The sequence below is a fragment of the Taeniopygia guttata genome, chromosome 1 (assembly GCF_048771995.1).
Source record: "Taeniopygia guttata chromosome 1, bTaeGut7.mat, whole genome shotgun sequence".
Lineage (NCBI taxonomy): Eukaryota > Metazoa > Chordata > Aves > Passeriformes > Estrildidae > Taeniopygia > Taeniopygia guttata.
In genome coordinates this window covers 28,518,677-28,530,861 of record NC_133024.1, presented here as the reverse complement: position 1 = coordinate 28,530,861, position 12,185 = coordinate 28,518,677, and the positions used below count along the sequence as shown (strand labels likewise).

Below are 12,185 nucleotides of genomic sequence, written 5' to 3'. Positions count from 1 at the left end.
TCAGACCAGGACGACTATCTGCCCCTAGAAATAATGCACAGCGTTTGGGGGTAAGAGAAAAGATGGCCTGGCATAATGGAAAGGTAAATTGCAGAAGGACTGTTCTAGAGCAAGCGCTCATTAACTTGGAGTTCATGCTTCTTTAAGTGGGATATTTTGCAAAACCTAATTTAACTATTAAAACTCAGTTGATTTTCCTGACTTCATTGCATTAGGTTCTGCATCTTCCCCAGGCAAATAATAGCCGAGAGGAGGGCATGGGCCCAGCTGGTTATATGACCTTACTAATACTATTTGCATTAATCTAATAAAGTTTGATACTGATTTTAACACATGTTTTTGCCAAATTTTAGGTGGCTCTTGTTTTTCTTTCCTTACGACAGGTCAGATATAAAATGCAAAGAGCATTCTCTTTTGAGTAATTCACATAGGAGAACCAAAAATTTGGAAAGCAAGGTTTTGTCCACAGGGAAAGCAACTTACATCCTTTTTCCCCCAGTGCTAAGACTGCCTTTCTCATTATGCTTTAAATGTTTAATCAAGTTAAATTGAAACAAGTGCCCACATAAGTACTGGCACAAGTTTAAGCATCTTGGTTTTAAATCACACCCCAGGTTAAGATGCAATTTAAGCAAGGCCTCAGTCTCTGTGTTACTCCAGACTTGTCAAATCTCATGGGCTGAGCATGAGATTCACACATTTCTTGGGCACACCACCTCCTGTGCTCACAGCACAACAGCTTGTCTCCACACACACACCAGGTCACTCTGCTAGAGGAATACAAGAGATGGACCCACAGAGTGCCAAAGAGGCTCTGCTTTTATGTCATGACTGAGAACATACCTCCTACACAGCCCCACTCTGAAAAGTATTGGAGAGCTTTCTCCAAACCAGTAAATCCTGCTGATAGAACAAGCTCCTCTCTGCATGATTTCAGCCTTTTACCTAAGTGCATACTAGCAATCTCCTCCCAAGATGTTTTGGGTATCTATGTGTCCCTTCTTGTTCCCTTTTTTCTCCACATAATTAATCCCCAATGTTACCCCACCCTCTTAATTTGATCCAGCTGGCATAGACCTGCAGTACACAGGATTTACACTTATTTCACACACTGAAGGTCAAAGGATTTATGATAGCAAAACAAAGAAAGAGACTGATGGATCAATCCCTTGATCAAGCAGAAGGGACAATCGCTTTATGACCTCTTGCAGTCTTTAACTGAAAACCTTCTGGAAAATGTTACAGAACTGAATTTACGATGCATCCTGAAGTAGACTGAAGTAGAAGAAAAAAAGTTAGGAAGGAGAATAAGAGCAAACTGGCTTTCATACACTGCCAATGTTAGGACTGGCTTTTAGAAGCATTTTTCAATGCACATCTGCCTGGGAAAAGCATAATTGCATTTGGAGGCTGAGAGACAACTTTCCATTAGCAGTTTATCCCAAGGCAGTACCACAGACAAGTGTCACCAGAAAGTGGTTTTTGCATGTCTCGCTGAAAGACATGAGCTGCTGTGGTGCCCATCCAGAAAATACATTCTCAATACTTACATGATACAGGACCAAAGTTTCGTTTTTAGTGGTGGCAACTCTTGCAACAACAACAAAAAGTTCCTTTAAACTATACTGCTGGAAAAAAATCCAACTGCTAACTCCTGTATTTCTTAGCTCATCTCAGCCCAGCTTCTTCCAGACTCAGCTCTTCAGGGCAAAGATGCTTGGCACTGACAATTGCACAGTTTCATATGCAGTGTGGTGCAAAGAAATAACAAGGGAGCCAGACATGTTTTTTCTAGACTCTACTGCTGATGGGTAAAGGAAGTAAAATGAGGATATTATTTATGCTAACAATACAGAACTATTGTTAAATATGCTTCTGACTTCTTTTCATTATTCAGTGAAGCTTTTAAATTCAAAGTAGTAGAGGAAAACTGTTACATACAACATTTAATGAAAGGGTGATGAGACCAGAAGTTGCCAGGCAACTGTCTCCCATCCTCAAAGAATTTGCTGCAAAATCAAAATGTATGCCTCTGATTTTTAATGTAATGTTCTTAATAAACATGTGTGGTAAAGTCTGGCTCAATCAATATTAATTACTTGCCTCTGCAGTTTGTCTGCTAATGACATTGAATCAACCTCCTTTGATAATATAACTTTTTACCCACTTCATTCCAGACACTGTTGCCTTTCTCCAGCTGGCCATAGAACAGGTAACATTCTTCTAGAAGTGGAGAACAGTGTTAGTCAGACTTCCTTATTTTAGCAGTGAGTGAATTTGTGGTTTTTTGATGTGAGAGAAAACTTTCTCGTGAGATTCAGAATCATTGGAAGATTTAGGATGGAAAGGACCATTATCATTTAGTCCAATTCCCTGCTCAAAGCAAGCTAAGGAGTTCTTAAAGTCTTTTCATGTTATTCTTTAAAATGCCTTTTAAAGTCTCCTATTTTTTTAAGTTAGAGTCTAAACTGTCCTTAAACTAGTCTTCAAACTGTTAAAATCTTTTAGAATTCTTTAAAAGTTGCTAAGAAAACAAATGCCAGTGCATTCAGGAAAGTGCCATAAGTTAGTAGCTTGACTTCCTAAAAAGTCTAAGTATGTAGCCATTAAATTTGAGAACAAATGTGGGTTTTTGTGCTTCTCAGAAACCCATGTACTAACAGAGGCATCTAGTTCCAGAGGTTTGTTCTTGAAAATCTTGGTGTGGTGGTGTAATGCAGAGCAAAATTATTCCAGCACAGCAATTAGAGTCAAGTGAAAAACAACCTCAAAGCAAAGGTACCGTGTCAATAACTTCAAAACACTGCAAGTTCAGAAAAAAGGAAAAAAGGAAAGCAACTTTCCTCATATTGGTTTGATTCCTTATAAAGAAAGCTGTCTTTATAAAGGCCATTCAGAATTACTACAATGACAACCTGGAAGGGCACCAATATATATTTGTAGTAAACAGTATTTGTTTGGTCTGCCATGTGAGTAAAAATCCAAAGATAAGATAAGGTATGTGCCTTTTAATATCTGCCTTTATTGACTCTGAAACGTTTGAAGCTCTGGAGCCTATGGAAGGCTTACTCTGCTTTTTCTGTATAATAAGTCTTCTCTAGATTAGGTTTGTGTCAAGGATCCTATCTAGGACAAGATGGGATTCCTTCATCCATCTGTGGGCTACTCTTCCTAGGATCTACCATCAGGTATAACAGTTTGCACACCTTGGAGCCACTGTCTCAGGCTTTGCAGGCATCAATGAAGTGGTCTCTTTTGGTTTTAGCCTTTTTTAGTGGGAAAAAAAAAAAAAGGAAGGAAACAAGTTTTTAATTTTGAAAAATATAAATTTCATCCCTGCTAATGGAGGGGTAGGCTACCAGTGACAGAGGCAGCAGACTGACAGTATTGCAAATTGTAGGCTGAGACTGGAGTCAGAAGAGCTTGTGACTTGCAGTAAGAATATTGTCTCTATCTCCAGCTTGCCAGAGACTTGCCCTATCTCCTTTCAAAAAAGGTCCTGCCTGCCTGCTGTGATCTCTGTCTCATTTACTTTCACATTACCTCAGCACAGTGACTTCCAATCTTTGGTCTGCAGACCCCCAAGGAAAGGCACAGCGATACTTTAAAGAGACTTACAGAAGCAAAAGTTAGGCAAGCCTAGCCAGTAGGCTTGAAGTTACTAAACTAAGATGCATGTCTCCACTGGAAAAGTTAATAAGAATTCCTACTGGAAAAGTCAAAGGGTTCATATGCTGAAATCCAATGACTTGTTTAACTTTGGGTTAGAAAATTTCACTAAGACGAAAAGACCAGCTAAGTTAGTAAAGCTAGCTACAGTGTACCTATGCATAGCAAGTGTGTCTCAATATCATTTAATTTTCAATGTAATTGAGAAGCCATTAAATCTCTTCCTGAAGAAAAATTGCAAGGCCCCAAAACAGCAACCTTTTCCAGTAATGATACATCAATCGTGTGCAAAGTCTGAAACCACTTAGGAAAATACGTGCCACTGAACAGTTTTTATCCCCTTTCCCTGGTTGCAGTCTTGCCTGTGGAGTGTCTTGTCTTTTGTATAGTATAGCATTTGCGTGCTACCATGACCAAAAAGCATTCCTGGAACAGATTCAGCATTGAAGGTAATTACAGCTGTGCTACAATCATAGTATCATTTCCTCAGAGGAAAGCCGGTGACAAGAGAGGCACCTTGCTGGCACCTATTTCAATACAGTGAAGAGCTTCTCTGCAATTGAAATACATCTGACAAAAATTTGTCAGGAGGCAAGCTGGACCAGCCAACCAAAAATAGCATCACCACAGTGATGTATTCTAGAATTGAAGCTTCTGTGACCCTTTACTGAAAGTTTCTCAATACTCTTTGAAGTTCTTTTGCTGGTGCGGAAGACAATTTAGATGACGATGATGAAAGAAGCGTGGTGACATCTAGACACTTCACGAGTCCTGTAACTTTAAATCTGAGAACAGCTGAGGCTCCTCTTATTTCTTTGATCATTTGGCTATGGTCAGGCAATTTTAATTTCATCACATCATCATGGAGCCTTTGACACAACTGAACACAGAAGAGATGTTTACTTATCTACAGTATCTTTATGGGTGGGATGATATATTTTTTCCCCACAATGATCCATTGTTTATTTTCAGGGAGGAGCAACTCTATTGTGTAATTACTCCTTCTTTAGGGCACTAGCACATAGGTCTCCATCCCACCCATGTCCTTTCAATTTAACTGGTACTCATGCTCTTATTGGAAGATAAGGTGTTCATGTGGGACAATGAGCGCCAGTGCATTGATTACAGAACCTGTTTATCAAACCCAGGTTCTGCTGTCTGCTCATTCTCTGAACTGCCTGACCACATTAAGGTCTTGCATGAAAACAGTTCTGGTCATAACAGATGGTGCTAGATGAGTGATAATGATACTCTAGTCCAACATTTCACCTAGCTGGTTTGGAGCACTTGTTTTACTAATGCTTACTAACAGTACCAATAACTACAAAAAGGATAGGAGTGAAAAATCAAATTGTGTATCTTAAGAGTTCAGAATTCATAGCTAAAGCCACATTACCAATAAAGCAAATATTAGCTCTCGTGTTATTTTTGCATTACATAGCATAGGATCCATTGTAAATCGAAGTGATTTTTTTTTTATTTTTTCAAGGTAAAGGGGTTTATATTGTGAGCTGTGGTTTTGTATGGTGTGTCAAGTGTACTTCTAGTGTTTACAGAGAAGCTGGAAATTAGTCTGATGGTGATGGGCAATACTTGCTCTGTTTGTATAAGTTTCTTTAAAGATGGATCAGGTGGAATCCCACACATGGGATGGGGTAATTATGCCTTGATGATGATCAAACCTGCCTGGAGAAAAGAAACTGCAGGAGATGGCAGCCTGAAATCATGTGAGGAGCTGGCAATATTCAGGTCAAGCAAAGAGAAGCCAGAGACTAGGCCTAGGAAACAATGGAAATAACCTTTTGAGAAATAAATAATGGGAATATTTTTCTGCAGATTTGCCTCTGAGATAGTGAGAATCACGGTTCAAAGCACAGGTTCATCCTTCAAGGACACAGCAGGCAACAAAAGATGTAAAGCCTTTTCTTTCTAATTGCTTGCCTGCAAACTCACCAGTATTTTAGTTGGTATTATAATAGAAGTTGTTTTGTTTGCGTTTTCTGTTTGTTTGGTTGGTTGAATTTTAATATCATTATTATTTTAAATAGCCTGTTAGTCTTCTTGGAGGACCATGCTACAGGCAGGTTAATCTCCAAGCTCCAGCTGACTTGTGCTGCTTTTGTGTTGACACGAGAAAGTTCAGTGAACCTTGTCCACTCATTCAACAGCTATAAAAGAGTAAAGCAGTTTTCTGAAGCTGCCAGGCAACAGGGCTGTCACCACCCCAGAGCCTGAGCAGCCGTGGTGATGAATGTCATGGCTGTACAGCATCTTCAGCTCACAATGTGCTCTTTTCTGCCCTTGAGGTCACAACAGAGTGCACTGGCCAAGATTGTTACTTGGGTATCTGGCAGTGACTCCATCCTAGGCTGCCTAGTTGGTGGCTCATGCAATCCGGCCTTGTCTACAGCTATTAATTTACACTTCACTTGTTCTCATCTCACTGGTTTGTATTCCCCTTTTCCACTTCTGAGTAAAGTATATCTGGATATGCATAACCATTTTTTTCCTTCTCTGCCAAATTTACACAAAATAATTAATTTTCAATTAACAGGATATCATTAACAAATATCTCTCCACCAGTCCACAGATCAACAGCAGCAGGTCATGTCAGGATACAGCCTTGAAGCCAGAGCTGTTCTCATTTCCAGATAGTTGTTGACTTTACTAGGCATATTTCCTTTATTTCTGTGTAGATCCTGTTCACTCGGGGGAGTTAATCCCCTATGCCTAATAGGTAACGGAGAGCACTGATTTGTACACTGCTACTCTACTCCAACTTCAGAGGTGATAGCACTCCTCTGAGTTAGCTCCTAAAGGACATGCATGAACAACAATTGTGGGAAGAGGTGCACAGAACAACTGTTCTGATGGCTGTTTTTCACAGCACCTTTGGGTGCTACAAAAAGCTGACTAGCTGAGACTCTTCCAAGTAAGACTATCTGAGTAAAAGATCATTGAGTCTGACTAAGTGATCATTAAGTCTGACTCAGTGAACTGCCCAGGTTTAACGAGATAGGAGTGCTGTGCTGGAATTGCTTACAGGTTGAAGGCTGTGTGCCCCATAGCAGTATTTCTTTTGTGACCAGGACTATCTGTCTGACCAAGAAATGGTGGAACAGAAACCAGCCAGCAGCTGATACTGAAATCTGGGACCGCTGAGTCTGGTGAAACACAACCTCACCTTTCTACAACCTGAAGGCATGCAAATGTTATGGTGTGGTCAGTGATACAGATGTTGCTGACAGGTCACAGGTACTTGATCCAGTCTATTACCTAAAAATTTATCAACGTAGAATTTGAACTATGCCTGGACTTTAATAGGATAACAGCAGTGTAAAAAAAAAAAAAAAAAAAAAAAAAGAGACCTGATTTTTTTTTGCTTAATCAAATTCTATTCACATAGCTTTAGCAGTTGCTGTGGTCATAACTAAATTTTCCATGGAACATGAGGTGCAGAACTCAGAACTCTTGTTCCTGAACAAGAATCACATAATTTCCAAAGTTTTCAAGTGATTCTAGAGCCACAGTAGTTGTAGTTAGTGGCTATTCATTGATAGCCTTTGGGATACTAATGCCAGTTAGGCCACTGGCATTAAATGCCCATCCTTAGTCTTGTTTGAAAGCAAGCTTTGGAAAAGCTGAGCAGATCAAGTGCCATGCACACTGGGAAACTGGTAGAAACCTTGAAACTGATAGCAACGCTTTAAAATATGTATGGAAGCAAGCAAGGGTTGGAATAGGCAGGAAAATAACTATGTTCTCCTCCTCACTGTGAATAAAAGACTGAGAACAATAGAAGCTTGGAAAGGAGACTAAGAAAGTCATTGGGAAGCTTTAATAACGCTATGATCCAAGCAGGAATGTTAGTTGGGAAAAATAAGCTCCACAAAGTAGCTACCAGCTGAAAACTAAGCGTTGCCAAACTTTTAATATGTAATAAATATGGCACAATTTGGCAGCAGTGGAGTTCATGTGATTCCTGAAATAACATGCATCCAATATAAAAACGAAGCCACCATGAAAAAGGACCCTTTTACAAGCAAAGACAGTTGCAGAACTGGTGAAAGCATATCTCCCAAGAAAATGTAGCAGCTAAAAAAAATGAAGTGTATTTAATTTACAATTCATTCAACAATATATAGAGAAAAAGTCATACTGAGAAGCCCAGTGCAGCATTGTCCAGCAGAAATGGCTTGGAACTTAAGTAAGCACATGTACTCATGGGAGTATGACTGGATTATGCAAATACTATTCACATATACAAAAATTGGAAATGGTGGATAAAAGGAAAATTTCAAGATAGGCCCACAAGCTGGGAGTGAGATAATCACAGCATTAAAGACAAATATTGGATTGCTCAGTATGTTGTATTGTAGGCCTACATAAACTGATACAGAAAATCTATAGGAATAGATATTACATAAAATCATGAAAAAAATCAAAACATAAAATCATGAGGACCTTTTGTGCCTGGGCTAAAAATTCAAGCTCAGAATTCTAATGAACAAACAATTCTAAATTATCACACAAACATGAAGATTTAGGTGGGAAAGGACCTTTGGTTCTCTGCTCCAACCCTTTGCTCAGAACAAGGCTGACTTCAAAGCCAGGCTGGGGTGGCTTAGAACCTTGGCTATTAAAAGCAAAATGCAAGAGGAAGGCATAATTCCTCATCACAATCTGTTCACAGCTGATGCAATTATATTTGAAAGCAAATTAGTGATTAATAACTTTTTATAATGTCATTTTACAAACGGCCAAGAAGCAATGCCACTATGCCTGATAAGTGAATTTGTTCATGATTGGATTTGAAAGGTTCTTTTTGAACAGTTTCAGTGGTATCTGAAACCAGTTCAGGTAGCGAGGCTGTTTGTGTAGCATGGGGAATCTTAAAGAAATGTGAGAGCAAGCTAATTCTGTACTCCTGACACCTTTAAAGTGGCCATCATTGGCTCTCTAATATATGTTAAAAGGTGGAAATCTACCACTACTACTGTAACACACCTCTCTATGCCCACCTGGTGTTGCTGTGGCAAAACTTCAAAGCCAAAAAAGAATTATCAAGGAAGATGTTAGTGGAGGGGGGTTGTGGGTGGTAAGGGAGATAAAAGGGGATTGTAGGAACTACAGTGCCTCTTTAAAAGCCTAGTTTCCAATAATAGCCTAAAGTGAATGAAACCCTTTCTAAATAGCTACTACAAAGCAAACTAGCACAAACCTTTTAACAAACAAAACTCTACAGACAACTTAAGTAAAAGTACAGAGGCTTTTACTCAAAGACTACCCTTAAGCTTAGGCAAGATGCTGGCTAATGTGGTGCAGAAGTTCTGAACTACGGAAGTGCAGTCCAAAACGGAGTGGTGTTCTCAGGCTGAGCCCCTGTGTTAATGGGAGCATTGTCTGCCCTGGATACAGCCATGGTCTGACCATGAAACAACCACACCTGGCAAACCACTTCATCCCCTGTCATTGGCTACAAGTGAGGAGAAAACAAAGGTGCAGTTCTGCCTCCACAGACTTAGCCAGCCTCTTCTGGGCTATGCCTCGGGGGCCTTGTCCATATAAAGCATGAAAATTCCCCACAGCAAATTCCTCTTCTGTGCGATAAGTATATTGACACAAATCCAGCTCACTGATGGGAGATCTCCGGCATCTGAGGTTAGGTACAAGTAGCAGCATTACATGAAGTACACCCTTCAGCTCTGTGTGCAATACAGCTCAGACATTTCCAGCCTGTTACTAATCAACCTAGTCAGATTATTCAGTACTAATCTTGGCTCTTTTTAGTCAAAAAATGGTCTGAATTAATTTCCGTTCTTTTTTGAACATACATAATTCTTCATTTTGAAGGAATGGTTTCAGAAACACCTGTTCAAAGTTTTGATTACAAGAGAATCAGCCATTGTTCCCTTTTTGCTTGTGGCAGTTTGTCAGATTTCCACCTAACAGTTTTTGGGAAATGATGTAATTAGACAAATCTCCTCAAAAGACTTGTTCATGAGAAGTCAATGAATCTATTCTTCATCCTCTGTTGTTTTATCAGTCATCCATATCCTGATCTGTCAGTTTTGATTTCTCTCAGACCACGTTCCCCGTAATTTTCAACAATTCTCAGTTACAATTATATTGTGAATATACATATTTTAAAAAGCAAATGTAGCACAAGCAGAGTGATTTGCCAACTCCTGACACCGCTCTGAACCTACTGTGCAACACTCAGATGTTCTGTAATAAAGGTTTTATTTTCTTTCTGTAAGATTTTGGTTTTAGAACACACTTTTCAGTTGTTTTCTTCAATCTTTTCAAGAGGCAAACTTCATCCTGAACATGCCTGGAGCCTAGAATTGGGGTAAAATTACCACACAGAGAGTTGATGAGACAACAAAGGGAACAATAGGCAAAACATGATCTACATGTATGTCTCACTAGGGCACCTGTTTTGAGCAGGGTATAATAATACTACTAATAATAACCAAAACAGCTTTACTAATGAAACAAATGCAGTTATGCCAGCACAGGAGAACCTCACTGTCTGGCTCTACTTCACCCTGCAATGCTACTGGGAAGGAGGAGGCTGGGGTGGATTTAAACCAGCCACAGCACATTACAGAGGAAAGTTACGGAAATTAGTTAGGAACAGGCTCTACTCAGGTCTACTTTAGGGCAGGAAGGGTGAAGACTCTCCATTGGAAAGCTTGGGGCTTGCTACAAACACCATGGATGAGGAACTGAAACTGCGTATTAACGTAGGTGCTAACTACCACCGCAGAGTCCCTAAATTCCCTGATGTAGGCTGTGACTCCAGAGGGACTGCTCAGCTATGCTTCATACGAAATAGCTGTACTTGCACAAAAATAGCTGAGAGTTCAGCTGTCTTTCGGGGTCCATTGTTGCAGTGGTTTCAGGAGTACTTTTTCAAGCACTTCCATCGACTTAATTTTACAGTCACAAAACACATGGAAGTTCCTCTCTCATTGTCAGCTGTGTGGACCAAACACCACAGTTTGGTGTAAAGTCCGAGAATCTTGCAGCCCACCCACACAGGCAGATTGCTGCCCCATGAATTAACAGTTATTTTTTTCAGTCAACTGCTGAATTAAAAAATCTATAAGATGTTCCTAATTACTTGAGAGACTCTGAGACAGAATTACTTTTGCTCTACCTATTTTCCTGGGGGGAAAAAGAAGACATGAGATTTATGTGCAGCATGACAGAATTAAAAACTTGGGGATGATTTGATTTTTTCATTTTTCTTCATTGCTTTGTTACTTTATGGGAACAGTGTATTTCAAGGATATGTTTAATCATACTGGAAGTCAGGCATCAGTCCTTAAGAAGCTGGCTAGGGGCGAGGCTGCAGAGGTGAAGGGAGAGAGACTTATAAAGACTAAAACGTCCAGGAGCGTGTGGAGCCTCAGAAGCTCAGTTTCCAGAGGTAGGGTGAAATTTCAACATGGATTATATTTTTCCATCATTTAGTATTGCCAGTGGCTCCCCTTCCTTGAATGTGGGTACTCACCCCTACTTCCGGAGGGTCGGGAAGCCAGCCCAGTTCACCCTGTGCAGTGCTTGTGTCAAGTAGATCCACTGAAAACCAGAAGAGAGGGGAAAAAATAAATCGGTGACCCAACTCATTTGGCCCACGGAATGGTTTCATCCTTCTTTTGTCAAAGAAGGTAAAGCCTGCATTTCCTCTCTCAACCTCCCCCCGCCATCCTTTGAAATCTTTCACGTTTCAAAAAGCATGACTAGAGGAGGGACGGAAATACACAAGACAGGGCAGTTAGTTAAGAGTTAAAAGTTTTTACTAATATATGAGATCCTCTCCTATACACATCCAAAAACCACAACCCTGACAAATTTTATCGCTTCCTGAAACTGTCCCAAAAAGGAAGAAGGAGGCTGAAGCCTATTCAAATGGGTACCCGGCATTAGCAGCTGAACACATCTTTCCTTGAAATAGGAAGGCAGCAAACTAAAGGGCTGAAGAGGAAGGCAATCAAATAAATTACCAACACAAAAGATCAATCAGTGTCGCCCGGAGGGACTATTCACTACTTGAAACACAGTGGGAAAGTACAGAGGCGGTGTGAAGTTGTAGAAGGGACTTTCCATTGTCACGGTACCCAAGAGCCAGGAGATGCATCAGTTGTGCAAATTGATGAGCCCCCTACTTCTAACTCGGACTGTCCACCAGCTGACTATGGCCTAGAAATCGTTTAACCCTCTCCCAACCTTCCGACTTTTTTGGCCGGGACATCAAGAGAGAGTAGTGACTCCGGCCATAGCATGGCCACCTCCTGCAGAATTGCACGGCTGCTTTAAGCCTTGCTCCCGGAGTCGTGTGACAAAGGAGAAAATCATTGATATGTTCATTTTTAGCCCTCAAAGTAATTTGAAAATGCGATCACAGTTTGGCCTAAAGTCTTGATCTGAAGACACGTTAAAAAATGTGTCACTTTGTAGGCAAACATTGAGAAAGCAGAGGAGTTGCAATAAGACACACTGTGGGA

General features: G+C 40.3%; 1 protein-coding gene across 1 annotated transcript in view; it reads right to left on the bottom strand.

Annotated features, from left to right (window-relative positions):
- The window catches only part of EPHA1 (EPH receptor A1), a 38,680-nt gene that overhangs the window by 23,956 nt on the left and 2,539 nt on the right, over positions 1–12,185 (bottom strand). Inside the window, exon 2 of the mRNA XM_030267537.4 lies at positions 11,192–11,259. Within this exon, the coding sequence (XP_030123397.3) occupies positions 11,192–11,259 (68 nt within the window). The remainder of the gene's footprint in view (positions 1–11,191; positions 11,260–12,185) is intronic.